Raw genomic sequence first — 23,433 nt, 5'->3', positions numbered from 1 at the left:
GCTCAATATTTGTAAAGTTCACAGAGAGTCATTTTTATGTTTGATAGTATTTGTTAGCTGTGGTGGCCGTCTTTATTTGGTGTGACTCCAAAAGTTAATCAGTTGTACATGTACATATTATGATTACCGTACTTGCCGCAGTATAAGTCGCATCAGTCCAAATATGTCTAATAAAGTGGAAAAAAACATAAATAGATGCTTCGCCGTTTTAGTCACATCTGTTATACGTCATATTGCGCGTTTGATACGCGTCACCGCTGACAACCTGGAAACATGAGCCGGTTTTGTGCCAAAAATCGATTGGCTGCCAAATGGCGGCCACGAGAGCGTGCATGGGAGGACTTCAACAAGAATTTAACAAGATTAACACTTAAAAACAATTATTTGTTTGCTCAAAACCATAGCAAAGGTGTGTCTCAGTCTAACTTTTCCTTAGTAAATGCACTTTGACGGTCAAATCGGCTGAATTTCAAAATACATTTGTGGCTGCGGGAGCGCTCGGAGGAAGGACTCGCTGTGTATTTCTTCTAAATTTATCAAGATAACCGCCTTAAAACAATTATTAGTTTGCTCGACATTATAGTAAAAATGTGTCTCAGTTGACCTTTTCCTTAATAAATGCACTTTAATAATCAAATCAGCTGCGTTTCACCTGGGCGGCGAAATGCAGCTGATTTGACGTTTGCTCCAGGAGTTCCGGAGCGAGACAAAGGTAGCTTTGTACGGCAAGCCAAGTGTCTCATTAATAGCCACTTTTACCTATTAATGAGACACTTGGCTTGCCATATTACTCGAGGGCCCTCTAGTGGCTGAAAATGGTAGTGTTCGATATTTTCCATGTCAGAATGAATGAAATCGTCAGATCTCAGCCAAGAATTGATTGTAAATATGGAAAAAAAACATAAATAAGTCACTTCACTGTATAAGTGGCAAGCATGCTCATTTATGCAAAAAGGTGCAACTTATACAGCGAAAAGTACAGTACTAAGGGTTTCATTAAAATCCGAAGATATTTTGCTAACAGACAGAGGCGACACCAGTAGTTGTGTTAACATTAAACAAAAGCATCATGTTGTACAAATAAGTACCACAAAACTGGATCTGGTTTACATGATGGGTCTGTAACTGTCGAAGCTTTACATGAAACACTGAACGTTTCCCACACGTCTGCAGAGAGCCTTAAACTGGCAACACTTTATTTATTTATTTATTTATTTCCCATGAAACTAAAAGCACGAAAAAGGAGAACGCCTCATGTCTTAATGCAAAATTAACTTTAAGAATATTAAACTTAGAATTGACTAATTGAAAAGTTAGTTTATGGCATTTTTCTTACAATTAGTGAAAAAAACAAACATTTTTAACTAACCCCTAAAGAGTGAGTTGGCCTCGCACACGAAAGTGAAAGATGAAACTTCATCTTTGCTAAAACTTTCATTCCCAAAAGAGAGTAGAAACAGAGAGCGCTCAAACGTTCACCCAGGAGAGAGAAGAGCGGCTTCATGCGGAGGCCGTGAAACCAGCGCACGCTTGACTGACAGACTCCTCAAGCGGAACACGAGCAACAGGCTTCACCTGATTAGATCCACGATTAACTGAATTATCAGCAACTTTTAGGTTTCTCAGCCTCAGTTTAATCTTAAAATACATTAAAAACACAGGAAATATATAAATAGCTGAAGTTTCTTTTATTTTGGAGCATTTAAAACCGGTTTTATTTTGTTAGATAAATTAATTTGCATACATATTCTGGCCCGCTGCTGTTTTTCAGAACACATAGTTGATATTTCTTTTTTTATTTCAGTTTATCTGTTAAGACCTTCTGACCTGCATTAAGTATGAGATACATTGAAAATATTTAGTCTGATTTAGTCTTAAAGGGGGGGTTTCAAAAACTATACAAGAACTACGAAATGATAACTTTGAAGTAATTAGTGTTAATAGAACAGTTGCATATTACTGTAAATCATTGTGACAAAAGTTTTTCCTTATTCTTAACTTTTGAGCTCTAATGTTTTGATTGTTCAATTTTTGTTAAGATATGGGAACTTCATATTCTTTTGTCATATAATTAGTTAATCTTTCATTGTATTTAATGCAGTTTTATTTAGGGAAATTTCACCATTATTGTACATAATTATTGTACCAACATCAGAACAATGGAACTTTGCACACAATCCATAGAATACGGCTGATAAAAATCTTATCATTTTATCATTTGAGGACGTTGAACACAAGAACATTCGACATATTAAAGTTTTAAGCAGATGTTGATTAGGTGGGTAAAAGATTTTAAATTGTCCAAAAGACAGATAAGTGTTTCTCTCAGAAATAGAAACATTTTAGTACAAGAAATGTGTCCAGTAATTGTCTAAATTTACAGTTGCTGATCCGTGTTTGTGTTTGTCTCTCAAGATAAGTTTGACCAGTTCTGGGCCATGAACAGGAAGTTGATGGAATATTCCACGGAGGATGGAGGCTTCAGATACATCCCCTTCAGGATATATACGGTAACTCAAACTGAATTACAAATTAAACTTTTTCACTCATATTTTAGTACAACGTTACGGTTTACTATTTTCTGCCAGTAGGCGGAGCCAGAGGGCTGTGTATATCAGCCACTGTGTCCTAATCACCTACTATTTAATGATGTACTTTGCTTCATATAGTAGTCTACCGGATGAGTTACCAGCAGTTTTAATCCTCACATGATCACCTTATCAGGTTAAAAGCAATATTTGTTTATTAAAACCCAGTTAAAGATGTTACTGAATGTGTTTGCCTTCTCTCTGAAGTCCTACATGTTCTATAAAATAAAATGTTTCGTCATCTCTGAGTTTTCCAGTTGTACATTTCAGGACTTCTACTTCACACATCCGTTCTTTTCGTGAGCAAGATCAGTCTTGTTTTATGATCCTTAAAAACAGCCTGCAGTTTTTTTTCCATGTTATCCTAGTACCCGCCTTTGACCGTATTCCAGTACGTAACGCCAACGTACTGGAAGGTGTTTTTTTTTTTCTACTCTTGTATTTTTCACCCTTAGAATACATGACATAATTAATATAACAGAGAACATTCATTATTCTAGCTTAATAACCAAACTAAACATGCTTTAACATGTGCTTATGACCTTTAATATATAATTAGTATCAAAATAATAAAGGCCTGTCTCACCACAGACACGTGGGATTTCCGTTTGCCTGGGAGTTTTTGAAGGGAATGCGTTTGTTCATGTACATTTGATATCGACGACAAACGAGGCTGTGAGCAACTTCATTGCTCTAAGACAAGCCGGTGGGCGATCCTCAGGGTGCAGTCTGGGATACGTTGACACAAGCAGACATGCTGCTCCAGCTCGGGTGTTTCCAGCAAGCCTCTGTAGTTTTATCCTGACTCAGGTAAAAAAAAAACCTTTGGAAAAAAAAAGACATTCATGCTAAAAGAAAGAGAGATGGGGAAAAAAAAGATGACGGGATGAATAAGAGGCTGATTCTTGACTGGAAAACATTAGCCAGCAGCAATCCAGACAGCAGGAAAAATGCTCTTTGAGTCAAGTGTTGAGCAAATCAGGAACAGCTAGAAAAGTGTTGCAAATTATTGTCAAAGCTTCCAAGAACCTGCAGCAAGCACAGTGGCGCAAAGTTTCAATAAAATTTGTCCAAAATTCAAATTGCAAAAGCTCAATTTGGAATTTGTTTAATAATTTAATAATAAAATTGTGTCTCAGGGGTCTGCGACTCTTTGGTCCCTCTGCAGCGGCTCTTTCAAGCTTTGACCAAAACTAAACAAAAAAACTTAATTTTATCGGTTGTTATACAAACAACAACAACAACTAAAGACTAGTTTTAGCTGTTTTCCTGTTATTTATTTGGCAAATATGTGAATACTGGAACAAGGGGTCAAACATACTTTAACTTTGTGCTTTATATCTATACTTAAATAATTTTTCCACAATAATAAAAAAAAAAAAATCACAGTTCAGTTTTTTAACTCCCCACCCCTTACAAGAATCTGGTCTTTTCATCCATCCATTATCCTTTACCCACTTCTTCCTTTTTGGGTTACTGCGGTCACTGGTGCCCATGTCCATCTATCACTGTGCTAAAAGCGGGGGACACCCAGGACGGGTCTCCAGTCCATCAGGGACGCATAGAGACAAACGAGACAAACAACCATTCACTCTCTCACTCACACAGAGACAATTTAGAGTCACCAATCAGCCTAACATGCATGTTTTTGGTCTGTGGGAGGAAACCGGAGTACCCGGAGAAAACCCACGCATGCACGGAGAGAACAAGCAAACTCCACCCATAAAGGTCCCGGACCAGGATTTGAACCGGCGACCTTATCGTGGCGTCTCTACCAACTGCGCCACCGTTCCAACACGACCCTAGATCATTGAAAGGAATTACATGCTGGAAACATGAAACTCCCAGTTACAGTATTATCACTGAGTGGTACCGTATTTTCCGGAGTATAAGTCGCACCAATCCAAAAAAAGCATCATGAAGAGGAAAAAAACCAAACCATCTATAAGTCGCATTTATTATGCGTCACCGCTGACTCGTCACGTTTATGTGTTTATTTAATGGTCAAAACAGCTTCATTTCGCCTGGGCGGTGCCATCCATCCATCTATCTATCCATCCATCTATCCATCCATCCATCCATCCATCCAACCATCCGTCGCAGCCAGAGCCGCAAGCTTTCCAGCGTTCCTCCGCCTGCACCAGCTGAGTGACGCGAGCGCGCACGTGAGGACTCGTTGTTGCAGTTCTTCGAAATTCAAAGCGTCAGTCAAAAGTTGCGTTATGAATATGGAAAAGAAAAATGTATATAAGTCGCTTTGGCGTACAAGTCGCAGGACTGACAAATCTTTGCAAAAAAACCTGCGACTTATACGCCAGAAAATACAAAATATATTTCTGTACTGTACTTTTCATTTTATATGCTTTCATATGAATGCTTGTTGTTGTGTGTACCTCATTTATGCTTTTTGTTTAAAACAGGTTTCTCTTGTAAATGAGTCCTCGTGACTCAATGAGACTAACCTGTATAAATAAAGGTTGAATGAATGAATGATTATTATGAACCAGGGCATTTTTTTTAGCTCTATGAAGACATTAAAAAAAAGAACTGAGATGGTGAAGTACGATCAGAATGAAAGAGATTTAGCCTTAAATGTGGTAAGTGTCATCTCATGGAACGGAAATACAGTTTTAGAAGTTTAGAAAAGAAAAGGACTTGTATCTCGTAAGATGCTAGAGCTAACTCTCCCACCAAGCATGTTTTTTTTCTGTCACCAGATCCGCTTTGACTGCTGGTAATTTCCCAGCGCGATGATTTAAGGCGAATACAACCTGCAAGGTTCCACATATGGTTGTGTTTATATTCTGCACAACAACGCGGGATAAACAACTGTCCATCAGTGTCGACACGCAACTTTTTTTTTTTTTAATTTGAAAATAATTTAATGCCTTTGTTTTTTACTTTCGGATCTTTGGCACATGCATAAAGTATTTTACACTTTGACAAAAAACGTTCTAGTTTTCTGCAATAAAACGCAGCTCTTTAAAGTGGCAGACTGAAACACGCACTCAGACAAGACAAACCGCCCTCTCAGGCATACACTTGTTGCAGCAGTGAAGCTGCTGCGGAGAATAAAGCGAGACCATTCCAGCTTTAGGCCGCGTTCATGGCTTAATTGAAAGTTTCTGTGGTCGTTTATGAGCCGTGTTGGTTTCATGACAATTGCAGCATCAAAGCCTGTCACAGCTTCACTGCGTGATTTTCAAATAGACTGAAGAACGTAAGCGTAATTCATGGAAAAAAAAAACGTTTTTTGTGGAAACTGTTGTTTTAATCTTACAAACTGCTAAATATTTACAACCCTGAAAGCTGTGTGAAGTCTGGAGTGTGAACTTAATCGATCCATCGTGATCAGAAGCGTCTTATAGGGCTTGTTTTCTGCAGTGCTTGGCAAATACTGCGACAAGCTGATTATGGGCTCGAGCTTCGTTTGCACAAACAGGAAGTAAACAAATTATTTAGTATTTAGAAGTGAAACTGATGCCGTTTCTTTTAACAGCTTTAGCAAAGCTCAGGCAGTTGTTTAGTCTTTGTGTTTGCATTTGCATTTTAACGCAACAGTTTGTTAACCACCTGTCTATTAATCCTAAGGTTTGTGTTTTATTGCATCGTTTGTATCCCACTAAGTCTGTGAGCACGATCTTAATACTGATTTTAAATATGAAAAAGAAAGTGAAGTGAAAGAAATGGATTTCAGTCTTTGAGTCATGGTCCACACCTCATGAACTTTGGTCATGAGGTGTGGACATAATGTTTTGTCAACAACAGCTGAAAATCCCTACACTGTAAACTTGGCTTTAGTGGCACTTTTAGTATTTCTAGAGTCCCATAATCTCTTAATGTTCTTAAAATGTCCCATTAAAAACAGAAAGTGGCCCTCATAAGACGTACAGTGGTCTCTCTCTGTCGCAGGGGATCCGTACCCTGAAACCCGAGATAAGATAGTAGTACAAGTAGTAAGTAGTAGTTTATTTTAGTATGTATATACTGTACTAGGGCTGGCTGGACGATATGGCCAAAGCTTTTATCACAATATATTTCTTAATTTTGATCGATAACGATATAATTCCGATATCTATATAAACATTATAAAAGCCTCAGAAAAACTAACTGTACAAATAAATTATTGTTCACCTTTTATTTGTATTTAGCCTTCAAAGAAATTTGAAATCACCGTCAAATAAAGATAAAACTCTCAACTTTGTATTAATCGTTTTAATTTTAAACAACAACATGACCTTCTCTTTTGATTCAGCTGGGCGTGTTGTTTCAGGGACACGTTGGCTCAAACTTTATTGTGCTGCATCTTCTGACGCTCGGCATCTTCCATCGAGTGGAACCAGTTCGATGTGTTCCCACCACTCGTTGGGACGACTCTCCGGCACATTTTGCAGCTCACTGAAACCTGCAGTTTATCGGATCTTAGATCGCTGAACCACTTCCACGCCGCCGGATTAGTCTTTCCGCTCGTATCAGTGATGTCATCTGCTTTCTCTTCGCTTGTGAAAGCTTGTTCAGTCACATTCTGACGGTCATGGGAACTCATTTTGAAGCGAAAACTTACTGCGCGTTGGAGCTTAGCCTAGCCTGCTACCTGCCTCTGACTCTTTCTGGACTCGAGCGTACGTCAACACGCACTTACGCGGTTGTGTCGCTGCTTTTTCTGTTCGGGTTGAAACGGCCGCCGAACAGAAAAAGAAATGCGTCAGTGAAACGCTGTAATCATAACGTAATGTATATTGAAACTCATATCACAGTTATTGAATAAAAGTACATCGTGATATATATCAATATCGAATTATTGTCCAGACAATGTTTCTAAACTCTATAAACGCTCTAAAAGAGCACAGAATGTCACGAGCTCATCTCTCTGCCTCGGCTGCACTCTTGGCCACGCCCACTTCTCTGCTGCACAGCGGAGATATGACACGCTGCAGGAGGAAGCTTTTTTCTGCAGCTTGGGCCGCACGCAGGTGCTAAATTTAAAATGTATTTTTAAAAATAAAAATGCCATGCCGATCATGCGCCTCATCCATCAATCAGCCAGTTGTGTGTCACGTCCAGTCCTACTTTGAAAAACCGTGATGGAGCGAGTCCGCGAAAAATGAACCGCGAAGTAGCGAGGGACTACTGTAAAATATAAAAGGTACTTTTTGTGATGAAAAGGTTAGGCGCTAGTTGTAATAGAAATGTTGAGCTAAGAACTTGAATGCGTGTTTGACAAATTGACTTTTTTCTGTAATGTTTTGATTATAGAAGATCTTGTTGATGCTATAAAGTTTTAAAACAAAGGAGAAGTTACTTTGGTTGATTTAACGACGTCCTCCACCCCTTCATCCTCTCACAAAGACGGACACAAACACGCCCAAGGACCTTTAGAGACATATTGTTATAGTTAATATAAATAACATGTGATGTATTTGATTTGACAGAATTAATGATAGCAATCAGTCCAAATAACAGAGGGCTCGTTTCCGTCTGGCCTCCTCTCCTGTTGGAGAAGCAGGACTTTATTACATTTAGGTGCGTGCGTGCAAGTGTGTCTGCTGTCACTGTATTGCATTATAGCACGAGTTGTCACAAATGCACACTTAATAATTAAGCTACTGTAAAAAGGCATGGGATATTTTAGGTCAACATAAGGTTTGTGTAGTTTCCCTCCTAAATAATAATAAACATAACCAAAACAAATACAAAATACAGATAAGGTAGGCTTTATAGGTATATGCAAACAATATCATTATTCATATATTGGGAATCAGTGATTTATTCGTTTGTTATTGGCGTTTCCATTTAATCGTCATCACTTATATTGTTTTTACCTAAGCTTGTGTGTGTTTGTTCGATGGGTTTCCAGTGTTTATTCCCATCCTGACAGTTAAGCCAAACTGTGATTTGAAGAGTCAGAGGGGGCAGCTGTCTCACTGCACGGAAAGTGAAAATTACTATCCTTCCTTTAAAGACTGCTTGCATTGTTGCTGGACAGGTACTTCTTTCTGTTCCCGCTCTGTGACTCAGCCCTTACTCACAAACCCACAGGAGAAGAGCTGGTAGTCCACCCTCAGTCACCTCTGTTGTGGTGCTTCGAAGCATACATGTTTATTGCCTCCAAGATATCTCGTAATGACTGACGGAATTAGGAGGATGTGGTGACTAAACAGACAATTACAGAACATGGGCATGCTGGAAACAGTTGAAAGTAATATTGCCCGAGGCAACAGCTGATGTGTTTGTTGGGCTGTGGAGAACGACCTTGTTGCACTTACAGTAAGACTTTAGTTGCAACAAGTGTTGCTGTGATCGGCATATATGTCCATGCAACTGATTGTTGGCCACATTATATTTTTAAGCTTTGCTGCTGAGAAAGAACTACCGGTAATTCTGATTATACTGTAAATGGAATGTGTCAATTAAAATGATCTGCTGCATGTAATAAACCTTTTGGATGGAGTGGATGGAGAAAAGTTTCAGGAGTGATTTGTGACAAAAGGGTGTCAGCAAAGGTCAAAGGGAAAGTTTACAAGACAGTTATGTGAGACCAGCTATGTTGTATGGTCTGGGGACAGTGACAAAAAGACAGGAGAAAGAACAGGAAGTGGCAGAAATGAAGATGTTGAGGTTCTCCTTAGGAGTGATAAGATGGATAAGATTAGGAATGAGATCATCAGAGGTACAACACAGGTTCAACAACTGGGAGATCAAGTTAGACAGGCCAGATGGTTTGGACATGTCCAAAGGAGGGACAGTGGGTATACTGGTAGAAGGGTGTTAGAAGTGCAGCTGCCAGGAAAAAGCCAAAGGGGAAGGCTGATATGGATGCAGTTAGAGAGGACATGGAGGTAGTTGGAGTGAGGACAGAGGATGCAGAGGACAGAGTGAGACGGAGGAGGATGACTCACTGTGGTGACCCCTGAAGAAGGAAAAGCTGAAAGAAGAAGAAGAAGAAGTCAAATACATGTGTGCAATTTCAGTTTGGGACAAATTATGACTGACTAACTGTTTGAACATTTTTATCAGAAGAAAAAATTAAAACATAAATGGCTCAAAATTCAGGCTGAAACATCAGCAATAGAGGAAGTTGTTCTTAAAGTTTAGAAAAGATCCCCATCAATATTCATTCTTCATGTTTGTCCAAATCCTAAAGGTCAAACTCATCCTTTTTTTTGACAAAGCGTGGACTCATGAGATGCACAACCCCATTTAAACAGTCTTTCAGGGATGAAGGTTTACCTTAAAATGTTAATTTTGGCTATAATCAATCAAATTTTTGAACCAGAAAACTCTTTAAAAAAAAGGTATTTGAGATCAGCATTCTACCATAGAAGTTATGGGCTGCGGTAGTTCAGTGGTCAGTGTAATCCTGAGGTTGCAGGTTTGAGCCCAGGTTCTATCAGGACGGGCATCAGATGTAAAACAATTGCTAAATCTTTCGTGCGAGTTCGTCCGATTTGGCGATCCCCGCACATTCTAACATAGAAACTTTTTCATTCAACCTTTATTTAGACAGATTAATCACATTGAACCTCGGGGACTCATTTACAAGTGAGACCTGTTTAGATAGTTCACACGAGGGACGGTCATAGCACAGCACTGTCCAGAGCTCTCCCCTCCCAGTCCTGAAACGAGGTGTTTGTTCATCAGCCAGCTCTGTTGAGCTCTGTCACTGGTCCATGACCTTGGGGAAGACTGCTGGTCTGTGCCTGAGAGTATTCCCCAATAAGCTAATTACTCAAGGTAATGCTTAAGTGGTAAAAGCATCTGCCATTCATTTTTGTGCAAGTCTGAACTTTATTTTGGAATGTTATTGGAAAATATACGTCACTCCTGTGGTGTATTCAGGTGGTTCAAGATGTATATGTGTGTATTTTATTTTAGATATTTTCCCCACAAAAATGAATTGCACTTGAGGAGGCTCTGTTGGTAGAGCTGCTGCCTCTCAGCGAGAAGGTTGCCAGATTGAATCCTGGTCGGGGACCTTTCTGGGTGGAGTTTGCACGTTTTCCCTGTACATCCATTGGTTTTCTCCGGATACTCCACTTTCCTTCCACAGACTAAAAACATGCATGCTAGGCTGATTGGTGACTCTAAATTGCCCCTAGGTGTGAGTGAGAGCGTGAGTGGTTGTCTTGTTTATTTCTATGTGTCCCTGTGATGAACTTGTGGCCTGTCCATGGTGTCGGCTGCCTCTCACACAGTGACTGCTGGATTAGGGCACCAGTGATCCACGTGACCCGAAAAGAAAGAAGCGGGTAAAGATAATGGATGGATGATCTTTGTCTTCAGTGGAAATGGTTTCTCCCACCCCCCCTCAGTTTTTGCAAACACATACGAGTTGACAGTGCTTTATCTTTGACAACTGTTTGGTCTTCAATTAGGTGGATTGATTCCCTCTATCAATTAGAAGCCATCTTGAGTTCCGCTGCGCTTTTCCATCAGCGAGAGCAGGCCATATCTTTTCTCCTAATGACACCTCACTCTCTTTGTGTTACCATGTGCTGCTGTGCCAGCTAAGGTGTCACACCAACTGAAAAGAAAGTGTCTTCATCCAAACAGTATCATACTTCTCTTCTTAGGGATCAATGGCACCTTCTTTGTATGCCGACTGGCTCAATAATTTAAGAGTGCCTATTTAAAAATGTAACGAAGTAGCTGTCACTTAGCGCACTCTCTCTGCTTTGGCTCTCTGTGCTGATCCCGCACGAAAGGCCGAGCTTCCTGTCAGTGACTCAATCTTTCTGTGTAACCTGAGCGCAGCCTTCGCACCTCCACTGCCACCTTCATTTTGCTAGTTTGCGCCTGACTCTGTGGTGTGTAGTTACCACTCGGTTACTTGATCCTGGTCCCTGCCGGTTTCCTTTTCACAGCTCCATGATTAGGCCCTATAGTGTGTCAAACTCTCTGTTTGACACCTCAGGTTGGGTATCAGACTCCAGCATCTCTGTTTCTGGGAAGATAGTTCTTTTATTGTTTACTGATTCTCTGAATTGAGAGCAAGTTAATTTATATCCACATACTACTACTTTATTTTAAAAAGAGAAAATTTTCAGTTAAATACACACTGATTTTAGTTAAATCAGCTGGTATTTAAATATGTTAAGTTGATTACCCAAATAGCATGCAGCTTGTTGCCACCTGTTGCCAGTTACTGGATAGGATCCAGTTCCTAGCACTCTTTTGATGCCACGAAGACACGGGTCAGTTGGTAACAACCACTAAATTTTTTAACTCGACCCTGAAGTGATAGCAGGACTGATATTTACAAAGAGCATCTCACCTGATATGTTCGAATCAGATTCAGGAACGGCTTTAATAGAAGAATACAACAAACCAAGAAAACATGGCAAACTAATAGAACAAAGAGTTTTTGATGTATTTTGAGCTGGAATGTGTTCTGTTGAATCTATCAGTAGACGTGAGACAGAAGTGATGTGTTTTGTTTGGATTTTGGTTTTGATATTATGGCATTAATACTTTAAAAGAAGGCTGTATGTCTTTTTTTTTTTTTTTTTGAAAATGAGATTGTCAGCGTTCATCCATCCATCCATTATCTTTTACTAGAGCCGAACAATTTTGTAAAATACTCTTAATTGTAATTTTTTACCTCATTGTTGCGATTGCGATTTACTATGCATTTTTTTAATCAATGTCTTCTTCTCGTGTCTTTTTCAACAAACACAAGCAATAAATCTGTTTCAGTTGCAAAAAAACTCCACAGTTTTGAGCTCCGCTGCAACTCTGTTTCTGCATTTTTTGTATAGCTTCGGGATAGCAACTCAGCTAAAATGTGTGTGCCGCTTATCCATTGTGTTTACCAAAGCCGTAAACCCAGGCTCAGTCACTATATTAATGGGCATCATGTCTTTCGCTATGAACTCCGTTACTGCTCGAGTTATTTCCGCGTGCCGTTTTAAATTATGTGTTCATACCGAATGATACTTTCAAACAGTTCTGTCGGTGATCCATGTCGGCTGGTATTGTGATTACTTTAAGTTGAAGCACTGGTCGTTGGCATTCTAGCCATGCAACCATCGTAAATGGCTTTGTGGTGTTTTTGTTGAAGTGTTGATAAAGGTTTGTGGTGTTATTTTGAGAAGTAGCAACAGCAGAAAGGCAGGTTCTGTACAATACACGTCGTTGCGCAGCGTCTTCTTTTTTATAGACACAATAATTCCAAATAACGGACGTGCTGCCCCTCTTTGGTACCAAACTTTCAGATGTGTCGGCTTCTGTCGAGACTGACACCACTGTGCAACCGGTTAAAGCGCAGTGTTGACTTCTCCCGCTTCCTGCCAGATCATGTGACCAGTCAAATCGCAGCCTTTGCAATTAGAAAATCTCATTTTATCTTATTGCAATATTATTGCAAATGCAATTAATTGTTCAGCCCTATCTTTTACCCGCTTGTTCCTTTTCGGGTTGCGGGGGTCACTGGTGCCCATGTCCAGCCATCACTGTGCGAGAGGCAGGGGCCACCCTGGGCAGGTCTCCAGTCCATCACAGAGAGAGACAAAGGAGACAAACAACCATTCACTCTCTCACTCTCACCGAGGGACAATGTAGAGTTACCAATCAGTCTAACATGCATGTTTTTAGTCTGTGGGAGGAAACCGGAGTACCTGGAGAAAACCCACGCATGCACAGAGAGAACATGCAAACTCCAGCAGAAAGGTTGCGGGCCGGGATTTGAATCGACAACCTTCTCGCTGAGAGACAAGAACTCTACCAACTGCGCCACCGTGCCGTCAACGTCATTCTGAAAATACATTTGTGTGAAAGTTTTTGAGTATTTTTTTAAAATAAACGTTTCATCTGCCTATTGTAAAAGTTTGTCATAATTTTGTTTTGATGCTGTTTATTTGTACGAAACACTTTCACCTAACCAAGATGTTTAGGCTCCTTCAGGCCCAGGTCTCCCTTGCAAATGAGATCTGTGATATCTCAGGGATTTGCCTGGTTAAATAAAGGTTAATAAACCAACTAGCCACCACAGTGGTTCACTGCAGGCATGTCCTCACCGGTGCAGTCAGTTCACATAGTCCTGCAGAGCCAGACTGATGCGGTACCACTGCTTGGCCAGTGAACATACAGGTAGTGTGGCTCTCTTAAAAACAAAAACATTGTAAAACCTTTTCTATTTTGAAGAATATTTGCTGTTTGTGTCACATTTGTTTAGCTGTTCCATCTGGTTTTACTTCTTTCACTTAAGCTGTTTGGTCAGCCGTAGGAAGAGCATCGATCCCTCAATCATTCCACTGATAGGAGAGGTCACGGTTCAAAGGCACTTCACAGTTGGCGAATGTTTTCACTGTAGTGATATGACGCACAATGTGAGAAAAAGATTGAATTTATTGGAAGAACAGTTGAGATCAAGGATTTAATCTTGCTGAAATTTAATCCACCGTTCTTATGCGTTTGTTTTGTAAAAATTAAATTCAGTTTTGGTTTTCCGTCATTTAAAGAGCAGGGGGCAGTGTGGATACATAATATGACAACATTAAGGCAGTTTTTGTCTGTTTGACAATTTAAAGAACAACATTAAATATATATATTTTAACAGAACAATTTGGAATGTCACATTCAATGCACTATTCCTTCTCTCTGAGAATCTTAAGGCATCCCAGATGAGCTTTCAGTCTCCGTAGAAGCTTACTTTTCTGCCAAGTACTACTAAAGCATCGGTTAATGAGTCCCAGACTGAATCTGAATGTAAAACATGTCGGTGGCATTTGCAACATCTGTTGAATTGTTGCAGATTGCTAAATATCACATTTTAATCGTTAAACAATCATGTTGTCTGCTTTTTATTCTCGACATTTGCGTGCAGACCGGTACTGGATGCTTTCCACTCCCTATCCCTGTGAACTCTGTTAATCACATCAAAATTTCCCCACATTTTACAGGAAAACAGCGATTTAACTGAATATTTCTTTTTTTCCCATGATTCTATAGTTTATTTTAACATGTTGGTTAAGTGTAATATATAGTACATCGGTGATTTTTTTTTTGGTTTTGTTTTATTGATCAGCTTTTTTTTCTTTCATTGTTGGAAAAAGTCTTATCTAATTTGACAGTTTGACCAGTTCACTTCTGAAACCAGAAGATATTACTGTAATTTCCAAACTATAAGCCGCTGCTTTTTTTTTTACATGCTTTGAACACCGTGGCTTATTCAATGCTGCTGCTAATTTGTGTATTTTTTTTGGCAGACTAACAAGCTTCATGCCACCAAAACATTTAGCCTCGTCACACCCGGGCGCTCACATAGCTGCCCAATACACGTCTCTCTGGGGGGGGGTTCCTCATGATTCAATGACTACCAGTTTATTTATTTTTTATTTCGGCTTCTCCCTACTTGAAGGTTCATCACAGCGAACTAAGTCGCACGAAGACTTGGCAATTATTTTTACGCCGGATGTTCTTCCTGACGCAACCGCAGACCACCGAGCTACCACAGCCCTCTGTGTGGAGCAGGGAGCTGATATCTAGGGTGCCCGGGGGAGCAGATGGTGGAGGTTAAGGGCTTTGCTCAAGGGCCCAGAGTGGGGCAAATGAGGGTGGAGGCAGGTGTGGGTGTTTCACTTATTCCACCCACATTTTGATTTTGTCTGTACCGCGAGTTAAACCGGCGATCTTCCAATCATAGGCCCACCTCCTCTAACCTCTGCACCACCACTCCCAAAACCAACTGTATAAATAAAGGCTAATAAAAATGGAAAAAAAAAAACTTGACCAATGAAATTACCAAACAGGTCATAGTGGACCAATGAAACTTGGATTCATTTGTGTCATTTGTATCATTTGTGTATGTTACCTGTATATATATAATTAAAAGTTTAAAAAATCTTTCTGTGTAAATATCTTATGTTACAACGTGGACACCTGCAGCTTATAGGCAAGTGCAGCCTATATATGTATAATTTTTAGAGATGCACGATATTGGTTTTTTGACCGATATCCGATATGCCGCTTACCAATACCAATACCGATATTTTTTCCCTAGACCTACTTACAGAGGCTACATGACTTTCTCTGCTGTGGAATTAAAATACTACATTATTCTGCATGGTCTTTGTCAATTTGGCCTGCTACCAAATGCAGATGCCAAAAAGGGAGCTGAAAATGATGTAACGCTAAATAAATATATACATCCATTATCTTTACCCGCTAATTCCATTTCGGGTCATGGGCGTCGCTGGTGCCCATGTCCAGCAATCACTGTGCGAGGGGCAGGGTACACCCTGGACGGGTCGCAAGTCCATCACAGGGTCACATAGAGACAAACGAGACAAACAACCATTCACTCTCTCACTCACACCTTGGGACAATTTAGAGTTACCAATTAGCCTAACATGCATGTTTTTGGTCTGTGGGAGGAAACCAGAGCACCCGGAGAAAACCCACGCATGCACGGAGAGAACATGCAAACTCCACCCAGAAAGGCCCCTGGACCAGGGTTTGAACCAGGGACCTGCTCGCTGAGAGGCAGCAGCTCTACCAGTTGCGCCACCGTGCTGCCCTAAATAAATATATATTAAAAATAAAACAGCACCTTTTATATCAGTGAGTTATTTTGATGGAATGGCCGATGTCCGATATTTAACTATCGCTAATATCGTCCGATACCGATACCATGCCGATAATATCGTGCATCCTTAATAATGTTTCCCCTTTTTTTAATTTAGTGGGCGGGGCTTATATTCAGGCGCTCTCAGTAGTCCGAATATGGTATGCAGACTTTACAAGTATCACCTAATTTCGGATATTTTACCAAGTTGGCTTATAAAACATTATGTTTTTGAGATCTAAATAGTTCATATTTGTGTTAAATTGAAATCTTCATGCCCATTTAAACATTTATTTCAACTACTTTTCTTGTTACTTTGCTGTGCTCTAATTACAGGCCTTGAGCGAGAGGCCGTTCATCCAGAAACTGTTTCGTCCTGTTTCACCCGAAGGCAACACACACACACTTGGAGACCTGTTGAAAGAGATGTACCCAGATGCTCTATTGAATGATGGTAAGCCAACAAACAGGCTCAGATGTTGGATAAAAACATTGAAGTTTCGCTTTTGTGAATAATGAAAAACATTCAGTGATTTGTTCTTATCTGATATGTTTTAAAATGAAATACTGCTCATAAGAGTGGGATAATGTTTCCAAAAAACATTTTCACAAGTCTAACACACCAATCTGACGGCTAAATACCAAAATGTGGTAGTTAAAAAGGGGATTTTTAAAAATGTATTTATGGGGTCATGTTCTCTACAAGTAAAAGACAGTAACTATCAGTTTTATTGTATTTACTCTATATACACATTTATTCTGTCCAGATGTATTTCTGGGATTACATTTCTTTGAAAGTACAAACTATGGAGAAGCTAAATGAAAGAAAATTAAAGCAGTTTTTATAAACCGTTAAAATATGGATAAATAGGAGGAGTGCAGATGGAGAGTGAAGCGATTTGAAGAGGTGACCACAAATATTAATTGATGTAAGTGTGCTCCAAAAACAACAACAGGTAACATTTAGTCCAAACAAAACTGTTAAAAATATATAAGACATATAAAAAAAAAAATTCATAGAATTGTTGTATTGTTTAATATACAAGCTTATATAAAAGTCCGAACATAAATACTAAAAATGTACGTTTTTATTGAGTCCCAGACTTTCAAATCCTTCAAAACACGCTTTCTTAACATTTAGAAATCTTTTGAGACGTTTTAGAAAACAGTGATGACGATTCTAGTTTTCACTTTAGGTGAAGTTGGTCTGGAAATTTAAATCTTGTGAAAGGAACCAAACATTTACTGGTTTAATGTGAAGTTCTTGATACTTTAGCTCTACTCGCTGCAGTACATTATACCATAAAGCTAAAACTGGCGTATGAAATCTAGATTAGTTGCAGCTGTGGTGAAGGAGCGTTGATGATGAAAGAAAAGATGAGAGGAGAATTATTGGGAGAGGGCAAGCAGCAGTCTAAACACATGCTGTCTGCGGGGGGGGGGGGGGGGGGGGGAGATAAAGAGACAATAGTGTTGGGACAGAAGACCCGCAGGAGACTCACCTGCACAGTGGCGACAACCATTAACACCACCCTTCTTCTGTCTGCCCACCTGTCTGTCCAACGTTCTTTTTTCTTAATGTCTCACATTCACTTTCATTAACAAGAAGGAAAATCTTATATTATACCAACAAAAAAAAAAAATGCATTTGTTAAAACTAGTAGTGTGTTTTTCTTTCACTGTATTCAGATGCTGGTAACATGCAAATATAAATTTAATTCCAAATTTATAAAAGCATGCAGCTTGAACAATGGAGTGGCTCCAGGATCTGTTTTCCACCCACGTTTTGGGATTTATCTCTTTATTTTTTTATGTTTTTTATTTTTAATGAGGTGGCTCTGCAGCGTTTGTCCAAAATCAAGTTTTATAATCAAGATCTAAAATAACTGTTGTGTCAGGGGAATGGATAGACTCTGGTCTCTTACGACATTAATCAAGATTTTGTTGTCCGAATGCTTGAAAATAGAGCCAATACAGTGACTAATCTGCCTTTTCTGTGAAGATCCAATAAGCAGTTCGAGCTTTTTAGTGTTTCCCTATTTAATTTGTTTTCATTTTTACTGCTACCCACTCTTTTTTAATGTGTTTAACATCAGCTCTGATTGACTTTATAATCAAGTCTGTATTGCAAAAAAACCCCGACAAATGTTGACTGCTGTTTGTGACAGAATGTAAACTCTGTATAAATTTAGACTGGCAATATTAAACAGTCCAGAAGGTTAAACAAACATTACAATCTATGTTGTTGGGTTTTTTTTTTGTTCTGTGGTCTTGAAACTTTGAACAAGTTCTAGTGACGTCCAGCTAATAAACAAAAAGTTGTACCACAGAGCCAGACCAAATAAAAATGTTGTGTAATTTGTAGCACTTATTAAAGCTACAATTACCATCACTGTGTGCTCCAAATGCACAAAGATATAACGTTTTATGTGCATTACTTTGTGGAATTTCCCAATAAGTTGTTAGATTTAGTCTTCAAAACAGAATGACATTCATCAACACCCGACTCTAAACTAAAGCTGCTGTTAAACTTGTTTTTTTTTTTTTTACATTATTTAAACTGTTTCTGTCTCATCATAAATTAATTTAACTGTTATTAAATTGCCAGAGTTGTTATGTTTTTCTAAAGCTTGCGTGACTGTTTAGTGGGGACAGAAATCTGTCCTTGCACCCGTTTTCTCTTTTCTTGTTGTTTCTCTGATCTACGACTCATTTTTGCTCTTTGATCCCATATCTCTGTCTCAGGTGTAGTCTTCAACATCTTCTGTCTGTTGTGGACGTCTTTTATGTCTTTGACCTTAAATCTCTGCCTTTCTTTTCTCTCCTCCCCCCCCCAGAGGAGCCTGCCAGCCTGCCTGGTTGATCAAGGTGAAAGTGGCCCTTTTGTCTCCGGTCGTTTGTTTGGTTTCTGCCTCTTCCTCGGCTGGTAGATGAGTTTGGCGATAGCCCTGGATTATGGTGGTGTGTTTGGATTAAAGAGCGCAGGAAGTGTGCTCAGGGACTGTGCAGTGTAATGGTGTTTGGGGAGGAGGATGAGAGGGAGTTAGGGGGGGGTGCTGGTACTATTGTTCATGAGTTCAGAGAACATTTTCTAGGACCCTATATTACAAAAAGATCTGGGGTGCTGCACTTCTCTGTGATCTTTCAAACATCAAACCGTTTTTTTCTTTCTTTTTCAAACGTATTTGCTCTCTGTTATGTCTGAGAGAGCGGATTGCTGTTGACCCCTCCGGGACCCAGAAACCAGTTGCAGCAAACAAATAGGGGTGGCTTTCATTAGGAGCAAAAAATGAAGGGGATTCCCAGATCACACTAAAGCAATGGACAAAGATCTGCATCGCAGAGATGTTGCCCCCGCGCTTCATGAAACAAACTCGCAACGTTGTGTTCCTGTAAGCAGCGGTCAGCGCTGGCGTGTTTGAGCCGTGTCATGTGTTTTGTTTCTCCGACCAGGTGTGCTGTTGAGCAAGACGTTGGCCAAACTTTGGTTTATGTTTGTTACAGAACTCGCAGACTGAAGTGTCATGCTGCCCACACATTACACATTCATTGACAAGCAGTTCTCGTAAGGAAAGTCTTATTTCTTGTAATTTCGTTTTGGAAGCGAGCCCAATCAAGTACAGGAAAAAAAAAAAGAGGCCTGTATTGATAATTCTTTGTGAATAATCAGAGGAAAACCCCCTATATCATCGTGATCCCACCCACAACCCCACCTTGACCTCGCAGATGAGTGACAAATCCACACTGTTCTCCTCTCACGTTTTTCCATCTCAGACCCATCTGCGCAACAGCCCACGCTACTCGCATGCTTCCTTGCAGCGGTTGCCTCAGGAGTAATTCTTTTCCTTATCGAGCAGAACGGCTCGCTTTAGAGGCTGAAGGGGGAAGTGCAGGTTTCAGTGGCTGTTTTGATGCTGAACATAGTGGGTTATGTGTTCGTGTGCAGGGGTGTATGAGATGTACACCACACTGGGGAATTCAGAGAAACTCAGGTTAATGGCAGCTATCTACTGTTGATTGAAATGTGCACGATTTAATAGCATTGCCGTCTAATTCTGCCCACAAAACTTGAAAAAAGGGCTCCTTAGTTTAACTTTATAGTCATTTTTCTACATGAAAGCGTTTCAGTGGTTGTTGAGTTTATTTATTTTAAATGTCTTGAAACTGTGTTTTGTTGTACACTGGTTTTATGAATAGACCCGCTTCAACAATTCTTAAAGTTTAAATTAAATATGACTGACGTTGATATGCAAACATATCTAACTGAACAGCTTTGTTGGGGAAGTTCTGCAGTGCATCAGTACTTGATTTTAACTTTACTTATATATTTTTACATTATAATATTACACCTAAAATAGTTGATGTATTGCCCAGTCATAATGGAATAAACTGTAGTACATTATGGTTGGTTATAATTTATCAACTAATTTTCTCAAATTACAAATGTTTAAATACTTGTGTCTTCTTGTAATAATAAAGTGCAAAATAAATTTTGTCTCATAAAATGTCAAGTTTTGTAACATCGTTAACCCTTAGATCCTGGACACGCAGTTTAAAATTGTTTGAAATACCTAGGCCACGATAACAAATTTTACTGGGCGATTAATTGTCTCAGAAAATATTGCGATAAACGATAATATTGTTTGAAATTTGACAATAATTAGTAATTGTCCAATTTAAGAAGAAATGTTGGTTAATTTTGTGTGTAGTACATTTTTTTTGACCACCGGATGGCAGTATAAGACTGTTCGAATCGAAGGATGGATAGTGAGGGAGCGAGCAACGTGTCTCTTTAAGCAAAATGGGAGGGAGGTCCCTTGACGTGACACGAGCTGTCTCTCGTTCCTGTTTTTCAGTTCTAAAAATGGCGGACGCTCGGTGTGGTTTGAGCGCTTTAACGTAGCATTTTTCACACAACGCTTTTAATAAAAAAATCAGTAAACAAGTTCTCATCTTCTTTTTGCAGAAAAAAAAACTTTTTAGACGAAGGCACGGGTTTCAACCATGAATTTTGGAGCTTTGACAAGACAAAGGTTTTTTTCCCCGAGGTCAGCCTGTTAGCTTAGCTCGTAGCTTAGCTTCTTTTACCGATCCAAAAAATGCGCTTTTGGACGGTTAAAACAGATTTTAAAGAGAAAGGGATGGGTCAGTGAAGAGCACCGGAGTTGAGCCTTTTGTCATCCAGTGTCTTCAGTAGAAAGAGACACGAAGAAACGATAAAGCAGATAAATGAAAATGAGTTTGATCATTTTCATTTATCATGCGATTAACTGATTTATTGTTTATCGTGACAGGCCTAGAAAAATCCCATACTGGTTGAATACCCTTTTACTGTGCCAGTGAATAAATTGACACTGCCATGTACAAACATACAACACTAGATGACGATGATAGTTTTTTTAATTGCATCTATACTAACCGAGAAACATCAGTATTCTATTACAGAGCAGAACAAATAGGATATTTTTCATTAATTCATTCAACCTTTATTTTAAACAGATAAGTCACATTGAGCCTCGAAGACTCATTTACAAGTGAGACCTTTTTGGACAGACAGTAAAAAGTCAAGCCATAATACTCAGAGACACATTTGTCATTAACAAAGCACAGCGTTATATAATACAGATATTTCATAATTTATCTCGTTGGTAAAAGGTTGCTGATTCAGGTTTGATTCGTGGTCACATGACCCAGACAACTTGCAGTCATTAAGTAAGACATGAACTCTTCTATATTCAAATTACCTGTGGCTTCAACCAAGAAATTTAACATGAAGAAGTTACTTGATCCCTTCAGATGTATTGTTTTACATATAATACTTGTTTGTAAGATCCAAACCAATTTTTTCCCGATGTTAAGGGTTACTTCAAAGAATCACAGGACGCATTACTCAAATGGGGTGAACACCTAATTAATAACAAACTTCTCTATTGTCTCCTGCCACAGAGCAGAACCTGTTTTGGTTGCAGGTTAACCTTCTGACAGCCTCAGGGTGAATTTAAACTTTAGCATTTACTGTAATCAGTTTCCTTTTTTCTCTTTACAGTAAGATGACAAAAAACAAATTTTGTTTTTCATTTGCAATATTATGTCACTGGCACTCACATGTTATTAGTTCATAAGTTTGGGAAAAAACTGGAAAAAAAAAATTGAAATTTTGGTTGTAATCTGAAATGTTCAGTGATATTCCAGTAATGTGGAAATGTGTTGGCACATTGGACATTTTACTTTTCACATCTGTATAAAAGTCACAACTTATTGTTGGTATATTTACAGACACAATCATTAAATCTTGATACTTCATACATCTAAGTGAATGGAACATAGTGTATACATTTTTAGAATTCTGAAGCTGATAAATGCATCTAATAGTTAATATTTAGTAGATTCATTGTGAGAAGAAAGGATATTTGTTGCTGCACTTACAATAGAGATTCAAGAGGTATTTATAGGGACTATATTAAGCCCTGCTCTTTGTAGCAAGAAGTTGTTTGGAGTAAAAGTTTAATACGATAGCTCTCGAAAGACACTTGTTAGAGTTTATCATGCAGATTTTCCAGACAGTAGCTGTTGGGAAACTGCTGATTAAATGCAGGAACTTTTCCAAAGTTTGGCCCAAACATGTCCTGTAACATTTGTCCTCAAACTAACATTCTTGATTACTAGAGCACCCTGTAGCACTCCTTCTTATGACAGTCCTCGTGTATTTTATTGCCCTCAAGTCCTACTAGAAGCAGGACTGGAGGAGGGAATGGAGGGAATCGCACATCGGATCAGATTTTGCTTAAAGGAATCTAAAGTGTAAAGGTCAATAAATCTCAACAGTCTTTATCATTACAGAAAATGAGCGCATGATGCCACATAGAAGTCTGAATGCCAGGATTTTGTGGAGCAACCAAAGTCTCGAACTTGTGTAACTTGAGGAACCATATTGATGAATCGATGTTTATCTTTTTGATCATTTTTTTCATGTCTTCAGTTTCTGTACGAGTTTGTGTGGGTTCGAGCACGAAACTGTACTTGTGTGTTTGAGTGATTAAGGTGCAGGTGTGTAATGTGATGAACTACAATAATATGAGTTTGAGTATGTGGCTTGAGTGAGTTGTGGAGGGGGTGTGGCTCATTGTGAATTTCCCCCATTTCTCATAATAAGACCGTAATACACCTACTCCACCCACATCTGCCTATTGCCTGGCAAGAGCTTAGTGTTATTGATGGGTAAGAAACTCCAACGAAAAAAGGTGTGTGTGTGTGTGTGTGTGTGTGTGTGTGTGTGTGTGT

The 23,433-nt window shown here is 39.2% G+C and overlaps 1 protein-coding gene across 1 annotated transcript in view; it reads left to right on the top strand.

Annotated features, from left to right (window-relative positions):
* The window catches only part of atg5 (ATG5 autophagy related 5 homolog (S. cerevisiae)), a 36,946-nt gene that overhangs the window by 5,458 nt on the left and 8,055 nt on the right, over window positions 1-23,433 (top strand). The window contains exons 6-7 of the mRNA XM_037676763.1: window positions 2,416-2,510; window positions 16,489-16,606. Of these exons, the coding sequence (XP_037532691.1) occupies window positions 2,416-2,510; window positions 16,489-16,606 (213 nt within the window). The remainder of the gene's footprint in view (window positions 1-2,415; window positions 2,511-16,488; window positions 16,607-23,433) is intronic.

This window comes from Nematolebias whitei, chromosome 5 (assembly GCF_014905685.2).
Source record: "Nematolebias whitei isolate Nwh7 chromosome 5, NemWhi1, whole genome shotgun sequence".
Taxonomy (NCBI): Eukaryota; Metazoa; Chordata; class Actinopteri; order Cyprinodontiformes; family Rivulidae; genus Nematolebias; species Nematolebias whitei.
Note: the sequence above shows the minus strand (reverse complement) of the source record. Positions and strands in the feature narration are given on the sequence as shown.